This window comes from Corylus avellana, chromosome ca4 (genome assembly GCF_901000735.1).
Source record: "Corylus avellana chromosome ca4, CavTom2PMs-1.0".
Classification (NCBI taxonomy): Eukaryota; Viridiplantae; Streptophyta; class Magnoliopsida; order Fagales; family Betulaceae; genus Corylus; species Corylus avellana.
Window position 1 is genome coordinate 1,044,158 of NC_081544.1, and position 8,815 is coordinate 1,052,972.

General features: G+C 35.8%; 1 protein-coding gene across 1 annotated transcript; it reads right to left on the minus strand.

Annotated features, from left to right (window-relative positions):
• Positions 1-1,843: 1,843 nt before the first annotated feature.
• LOC132177180 (probable disease resistance protein At4g27220) lies at positions 1,844-7,996 on the minus strand. Its single transcript, XM_059589425.1, has 2 exons — positions 7,889-7,996; positions 1,844-4,791 (listed from the first exon to the last, which is right to left on the minus strand). Exon 2 carries the CDS (start codon positions 4,787-4,789, stop codon positions 1,844-1,846), a length of 2,946 nt encoding a protein of 981 aa, XP_059445408.1. The 5' UTR covers positions 4,790-4,791; positions 7,889-7,996.
• Positions 7,997-8,815: the final 819 nt, after the last annotated feature.

The following is an 8,815-nucleotide window of genomic DNA, read 5'->3' on the forward strand; positions in this document are numbered from 1 at the left end:
ATCTTTATGTTATTATTCTCATAACAAGATCTTCAAATTTTTTGGCAGAAAGCTCTGAAGCGGAAAGCAAACTTTGAGCAGAGTAAGAAATTGAAGGAAAGACTACAAGCTTTTAGGAAGGAAACTGCTGAAGAGAACAACCTTGTGCAAAGTCAATGGGGAAGTGAGAGATCAACATCGATCTTCATGGTAAACAGCGATTACTCCAAAAGCACTCATCCATGAACCGTTGCTGCTACAAATAACATAAAGAAACTGTAGTTGTAGGAAACATGACTTGATATTTTGTTGCACATGATGTTTTCATGGTGCTTATTTGTTCCGTTGAATTCGTGGGAATTAATTTGTATTTCCTATTTAAACTATTCACTTTTTTCTTGCTGGAGAGGGATATTTGATAATCACATTTCATTGATAGATTCCTCGGTAAACATAAACAAATATATACATATATTAAAAGCTACATCAATTTTGGAGACATAAAAAGAATACAAGGTGACATTTAGTATTACTCGACAAATTAAACTTGACGTGAGCCAAAAGTAGGTAAAGTGTCACACCCCAAATCCCAAAACGGCATGAAACATCTGTCACTACAATAAACTCTAATAAAATCTGAAAATTGAAACAATACAGCCAAAGCAACTAAAAATTCATCAACACAATGTCAAAAGTTCACATATTATTGGTATCCACATACCATAAAAACCCAAACATGAAGTACAATAATAACAAGAACTCCTTAGGATAAAAGACCACAATAACAATTCCAACAAATTCTAAAATCCCCAGTGAAACGGAAGGTCTCCAAGAACAGCAATTTAAGTAAATCAAAAACATAAACATGTCCACTGTTCCATAAACCAAAATACTGAGACAACTTAGCAAATTCTCACGAACACGCACCAAAAGACTCCAAATCCTCCAAGGCTCCTGATCTTCTATATCATCTGAAAAATGTTAATAAGATTTAATGAGTCACCTTAGCAAATATAATTTGGTTAATCCGAGTGTGAGATAGTAATTAAATAAGTATAACAACATGAGAAGTTTACATGATAATTTCAAAACAATTACAAAACACTTTTCTGTACATTACTTACAATTCACTGTGAGTATCAAAGAATGCTTTATGGCCATACTTCTAACAGAAAATTTTATTGTATATTGTGCTGCTGAATTTGATTAGAACAAGAAAATAAACTTCAATTAGCAGAGGCTAGAATCTAACTATTGTTTCAATTAAAGCCAGACCATTTGGTTACTAAAAAGGAAAGAAAATTTGGATTCTCTTTAATGATATGCCATACAAACATAATAACAAGCCACATTTATCGAATCAACATAGCCTTCATCTTAGATTTTAGAATGGAAGCAAGAGGGTAATTTTTCTGCTCACCTAAACCTTCAAACAACATACATTTAAACCATAATATCTATGACATATCAAGCAAGATGAAAATGTAATGGAAAAAAAAAAAGGTAGTCCTAAGCCAAACAAGATTCGGGCTTTCCCAAGTAGCATATTGAAATTGAAAGCACTTGAAAAGGTAGGTTTGGCTATACAAAGCTCATTTAATTTAAGCTAAATTGCTGTCTTAACTAGGGTACGGAAACATACAAAAATTTATCATTAAATATTTGGGACAACTATTAGCGCCAATGATCAAAGATTGTGACAATCATGAAAACTCACAAATTCAGGTTTCAAACACAATTACACATGTCAAGATAATAGGCATGTAATACACCTTGAAAGAAAATAACATGAGGACCTTCAATGACATTCCTACCACCAACTTACACACATGAAGGGCTGTCGAGAAGGATAAAATGAAAACCACTAGTTGAAGCGGCATATAGATTGTAGCTTTTCTTTAATGGCTTCTTGTTGCCATCCCAATGCATTCCACCATGATTGTTGGACTTCAATACGTTCCAAATTGATTGTATTCTCGTTGCTGAGGGGCAATTTTGTCAATAATGGGCACATAGATATCACAATAATCTTCAATGACCACGTTATTGAGTCATTAATCCAGATGCTTCTTACTTTTGGAAGATTAAGAAGTTCTAGTGTCTTCAAACTTGGAAGCACAACAGGTTCCAACCCCATGTTTTCAGATTCCATAATTATCTCTTCAATTTCAAGACACTCTTCAACTTTTAAATTTTGCAGTTCAGAGAGTTGAGCAATCATACCATTGGAAAAGATCGTCTTTAAACTCCAACATTTGCGTAAAATCAGAGTTTTTAGTCGTGCTAGGCTTCCAGCATGAACAGGTCCTTCCCAAATGCTTGCTAATTTTGGGACATTATATATGCACATCACTTCTAAGCCTTCCAATGCACTTTCTTGTAAACTATCACCATCAACAATAGTTTCAATTTCATTGCATCCTTCAATCAAGCAACCCCGCATCCTGTTGATACTCTTGATATCAAAATCTGATAGCTTTGAAGCTCCCTTGTGGCCGATCAATTCAAATGCATCAGTTTCTGCAAGAACCTCTGAACTTGCAGGATGTACACCTTCACCATTTACAAACTTCAAACACCTCCTGATTTGATATTCAAAATAGTCAAGAATTTGATATTTGGTTGAGTCATGGTGACCAACAGAAAATTGGAATGTGAAGTAGAGATCCTTCCATGAAGGACTCGTTGAGATGAAAAACTCAAGACAGTCCATGCTAGGAAAACAAATCGAAAGTGAAGTCAAATGTGTCAAGGTAGCCACCTCCTCAATAATGGCTTTTACAACCTCCTCCCACCTTTGATTATTTGGATCTACATCAATTCTTAGTTCTTCCAATAAAGAAAGTTTTGACAAAACATTTCTACGAAGCTCCACACCCCTTGACTGTCCCATGCCAAAATTTGACAATGACATACGTAAACACTTCAACTGAGTCAAACATCCAATTTGAATTGGCAAAGAATTAATCCCAGTATTTCGAATGTCAAGTACCTCAAGATGCATAAGCTCTTTAATATTAAATGGGAGTTTCATCAAATTGACACAAGCATTTAGATAGAGCGCTCTGAGACACATGAAGCAAGATATAGATGATGGCAATGACGCAATTCCAGTGCCCTGCAAGTCTAAGACTCGTAGATTTTGCATGAGTCCAAAGAATGATTCAGGAATTAATGTTAAATCCCGATTTCTCTGTAGTAACAATGTTGAAAGATTCTTGCAATTTGGCATTTCTGGTAAAAGGCACAATTCATTATCCATCAAAGAGATTCGATTTGCATGTTGCCATTCTACCTCATTGGGGGGTTGTTGCTGCTCCTGAGGGGTTCTGACCAAAACTTTAAAATTATTGCTTCCAGAAGAAATTTGAAGGGCCATATTCCGCAGCACTTTGTTCATCCTTACATAATTCATCCTGTCACTCCTCTCTAGCAAAGACACGTTGATAAGGTCATGCAGTATTGTATGCCCTTTTTCACGTGCAACTCTAAACTTATTTGCGTCATGAATAAAACCTTCAGCTCTCCAACATTCCAACAAATAATCTATATATATTTCAAAGTCTTCAGGATATAGTGCACTGTACAGAAAGCAAAACTTTCTATCATCACAATTTAAATCTTCATAACAAAACTTTAAGAATTCAATTGACTCATCCATGCCTTGGACTTCAATACTGGGCCATCTCCGCAAACTCCTAAGTCCATCACTCCACAGCTCAAAGTTATCCTTCTTTCTAAAAGCTCTCGCTACCCTGTCTATCAAGAGGGGCAAACCAGCACATTCACTAGCAACTAACTTGGCTATTGGTTCAATACCTGGAAGATTCATATTTCGACCCACTTTTTCTTTGAACATTTTATATGCCTCATCTTCAGACAAACATTTCAACTTAATTTGCTCATCAGTTTCCATATCAAAGCAAATGTCACGATATCTAGTCGCCAATACCACTTTGCTATCCTTTTCATTGTCAGGGATTCCTATCACATGTAGATCAAGAATGTCCCAAACTTCATCCAAAAGAAGGAGATACCTTTTGCATTCCAACTCCTTAGATATTCGCCAAGCAATTTCGTCAGGGCTAGTGATGCCTTCCACATTCAATTTTAGCCTTTGTGTAATAGCATCTTGCAACATTTTTATGCTCCAATTCTTTGATACCTTTACACAAATGACAATATCAAACATTTTAGCAATATCTTTATTATCATTCAAGCTCTTCATTATGTTTGTTTTCCCGATTCCAGGCATTCCCCAAAGTCCAATCCTTCTTATATTCCTATCTCTTAGAAGATCCAATATTTCTTTGATAGCCCAGTGAAGTGATGACTTGCCTTCTGTTTTGGGTGCATGCATAGTTCTCACAGGCTCTGGCAATTTCTCAACTAGTACTCCAGTCTCAAAGTTTCCCTCTAACCAAAGATTGTGTAGTTCTTCGCACTTCTTTGCCATGCTTTTGCTAAGTTTTGAACACGAACGCCGACCTAATATTTTATTTCCTTTCCTGATTTCTTTCTTGTACTTGGATTCTAGTTCTCGCACCTCTTCTTTGATCTTTATGACCCTGGAAATCCAATATTCGCATTTTTTAGTGACCTCCTTTGTCTTGTGTTTGTTTGCTTCAGCCAATATATCATCCCTCCTAGCACACAACATGTCCGTTTCCTTCATTAACCTGTTATAGTTGCTTTCCAGATTATTCGCATAATTAATTTGGCTACTTATGCAATTTACAAGCTCTCTCCCATCTTTATACAACTCAACTGCTGCTGCAGAAGCTGCTGCAGCAGCTGCTGCCTCCAACATATCTGAGTTACAGCAAGAAAGAATTAAAAACATTGACAAAAAACCAAAGAAAATGAAAATGAAGAATGAGTTCACAATTTAGAACATTGACAAAGAATCAAAAGAAAAAGAAAATGAAGAATGAGTTCACAATTTATATCAGTACAGATTAATTTAGGCAACAACACCAACGAGGGTACAGTTAGCCAAAAGATGTCAACTATTTTCCACAGTAATATTAGTAGATAAAATCACACAGCTAAAGGTTTTCACAATATGAGAAAAGGGCTTTAGGCATGGCCTCAGTTTTTTAATCGATGAAGATCTATTCACACATTGCCTTGATAGTCTTCAAAGAGTCACTTAAACTTCTTTAACCTTGATGTAATGCAACCTTCTTAGAACCTTGGTAAGGATGCATAGAATGATTATGCATGAATTATGCTCGTGACCTAAAAATCTGGGGTTCAGCCTTATAATATCCTCTTAAAGGGCATCTAGGGATTATATGTGCCAGCTTGTGTAGGGTAGTCACTTTGGAACTTGCTTCACTTACTGTCTAGATTTGCTGCTCTCAAGGTTTCACCCCTTTTCTCCCATTGGAATTCAACGATGCTTGAACCAAATCCTTCCAACACTAAGACTACCACAAATCCAAAAATCGTTGCTTCCTTTTCGTTTATCCTTAAAATATTATTTTATAAACGCAACCCACTAGACTGGTAGGACGAAAATCTTTAATATCCACATCACCAGCTTTCTTTGGGATAAGAGAAATGAAAGTAGTGTCAAAGCTCTTCTCAAAAATCCCTAGATCATGAAACTCCCTGAAAACTACCATAATATCCTCTTTAAGGACCTCCCAACATGTCTGAAAAAAGCCCAAAGAAGACCCATCAGAACCTGAAACCTTATCACCATTTAGTGTTTTGACCACCTCAAAAACCTCACTCTCCTCAAACTCTCTTTCCAACCAAGAACCCTCCTCGTCACCAATGGAATGGAAAGAAAGACCATCCAGCTTTGGCCTCCAACTATATTATTCTGAGTACAGTTGCATATAAAACTGCACAATGTGCTCCCTTATTATGTAGGATCTGAAGATAACGAGCCATTCATAATTATCGAATCCATAGTGTTATTTCTCTCCCTCTCTCAACCAATGAACCTTAGATTTCTTCCTCTAGTTCACTTCTTCATAAAGAAGCAATCTCTATTCTGAGTACAGTTGCATATAAAACTGCACAATGTGCTCCCTTATTATGTAGGATCTGAAGATAACGAGCCATTCATAATTATCGAATCCATAGTGTTATTTCTCTCCCTCTCTCAACCAATGAACCTTAGATTTCTTCCTCTAGTTCACTTCTTCATAAAGAAGCAATCTCTCCAGATCCCTAGCAAAGTCCTCATTTTTCACCCTTTTCCTCCTCAATTAATGTTCTCCCTTATGCAATGACATCCAGTTCTCAAATACCATCCATTAAATCCTTTTTCCACTTCCCCACATTTCCAAAGATATTTTCATTCTATTTCTTAACATAAGCTTTCAAAGCCTTCAACTAACTTGCCAAAACAAAACTAGGGGAACCCTGAAAGTGATAAGACTTCCACCATACTTTCACTTTATCCATGAAGCCCTCAAACATCAGCCACATATTTTCAAACTTGAAATACCGAGTTCTCCAACTCGAAACCCCACAATCCAACATCAATAGAAAATGATCTAACAAGAGTCGAGGAAGCCTCTTCCAAACTACATCTGAAAATTGTTCTTCCCAATCATGAGAAAGTAAAAATCTATCCATTCTTCACTAACATAGATCATCACAATTATAAGACAATGTGAATTTGCAGCCCACAAGAGGGATGTCCATAAGCCCCTATTCAAATATAAAATCTAAAAACTCCCTATAGCTAGGGACACACGTCTCATTTGATATCTCACTTGGTCACGAATGCCAATGGCATTAAAGTCTCCTCCAATGCACCTAGGCTTCTACCACCAACTCATAACTCCAACCAATTTGTCCCAAAGCAATCTCCTATCATTATCATTATCTCTATACAGCCCAGCAAATTCTCACTCGAAATTATCAATGATTCACCTAAAAGAACACGCAATAGAAAATCTCCCCTCACAATCCTTCAACTTATTCACCACCCTTCTATCCCACAATAACAAAATACATCCGGAAGCCCCTCTCGACCCTCAAAAACAACAATCCACATGTTGACACCCCCCCAAGCTCCTTACCACTTCCCTAGTAACGAACTTCAATTTGGTTTCTTGTAAGCATACAATATCCGCCTTCCAATCTCTAAGAAGTCATTTAATCCTCATCCTTTTATCCTTCTCATTTAACTCTTTCACATTCCCAGATAGTATCTTAGGCTTCATTTAACATACAAAAGCCCCTCCCTTTTCCTTTATATCCCTATTATTTTGTGACTTGATTCTCCATCTGTAACTTTTACAAGTATCTTAACTCTCTATTTACAGGTCTCTTGCAACTCTTGTATGCGAGATGTAGGAGAGAGATAACTTTATTTTTATACATGTTATTTTGAGGGTAACGAAACATTATTTCTTTAGTATGGTATTTTTCTATTATAAAGTGTAGATCTATTGAGCCTATAACACATATATTTGGTGATATCTATTTTTAGCATTTATCAGTATTACTGTCATAAACTTCATTCATATTATGTATTCATCTAAATTTACTAAGATAAGAAGCAAAATTCATATTCTTTAATGTGAGCATGCTTTGTTATTTTGAATGGAAATCTTTTGATCCAAATCTCTATTACAAAGGTCAAGAGGCTTTACCGAATGAGTAAGTTGATCCCTTCGTAAGTTCTTTCATTTGATACAAAACACAGAAAGAGAAAAAAAAAATTCATTCGATATTGGATCGCCCAAAACGATCAGATCAGGTTTAACAAAGAAGATCGCAGGTCCCGGCCAAATTGAACACTCTAGGTGCCTTCAGTTGCGTGATTTTTCCGAATCAAAAAAGAAAAAAAGCATACAAATTGTCTAACAGGCGGGAGAACTTCATTAGCATAAACCTCCAAATCCAAATAGTAGTGACAGAAATGGATAAGAAGACTTACCTTTAATAGATGAGTATAGCAGCTCAACGAAATCACCAACACGCGCGGAGACGGTGATCAGGACCTCGATGAAGTGTAAAAGATATGGAGCTTCCGGCTCCCACTATCTAGCCGTTGACTCGAGAAGAAACAGAGATTACCTATTTTACCCTTACTTGAACAAATAGACTCTTCTCCCCAGTCGGGCTGTCTTTGTCAAAAGAGTTAAAAAATTGTGGATATAAAAACTAGAAAGTAAGAATGTATGAATTAATTTTGAGAAGGATAGTAAAAAAAAATTGAGTCCTTAAGGTCACAATATATATATATATATATATATATATATATATATATAGCTTCTTGCGCACTAGGACAGGAGTATATGAGGGTATATATATATATTATTTTCTGTTATCTCTTCAGATTTCCTTTTTACGTGTAAAAATATCTTTTAAGTTTTAACCATTCTTATCTCTTTAAAGAGCCTTTTATAATAAAAAATAAAATTTTATTTTGAATCCTTGAACTACCATCTCTTTTAATATGTCCTCCTTAAATTTTAAAACCTCTCACTTGGACTCCTAAGCTTTCAATTTCTATCATTTTAAATCCATCCGTCAGATTTAAAACATTAAAAATGAGACAATAGCGTTTATACTCCTGACTTTTTTTATAAAGTTCCAAAATTACTCTTAATTCAATTATTTTTTTTTTAAAAAAAAAGGGTTCTCTAGCCGGGAGACCTGTGGGTCAAGCCAGACCCACGCAGGTCTGGCCGTGACCCAACTGACCCACAGCTAGGTCTAGCTTGACCTACGGGTCTTTTTGCTTTTTAAATAAAAAAAAAACTAAAATTAGTGACATTAATTTTAGTTTTTTTAGGATTAGCTGTTAGAAACTAACAGAAGTTGTTGAGGGGTCTAAAGTGATAGGTTTTGAAGTTTGAGA

Excerpts from the sequence above, each read along its gene's own strand:
- LOC132177180 (XM_059589425.1), bottom strand. The coding sequence starts at position 4,789 with ATGTTGGAGGCAGCAGCTGCTGCAGCAGCTTCTGCAGCAGCAGTTGAG.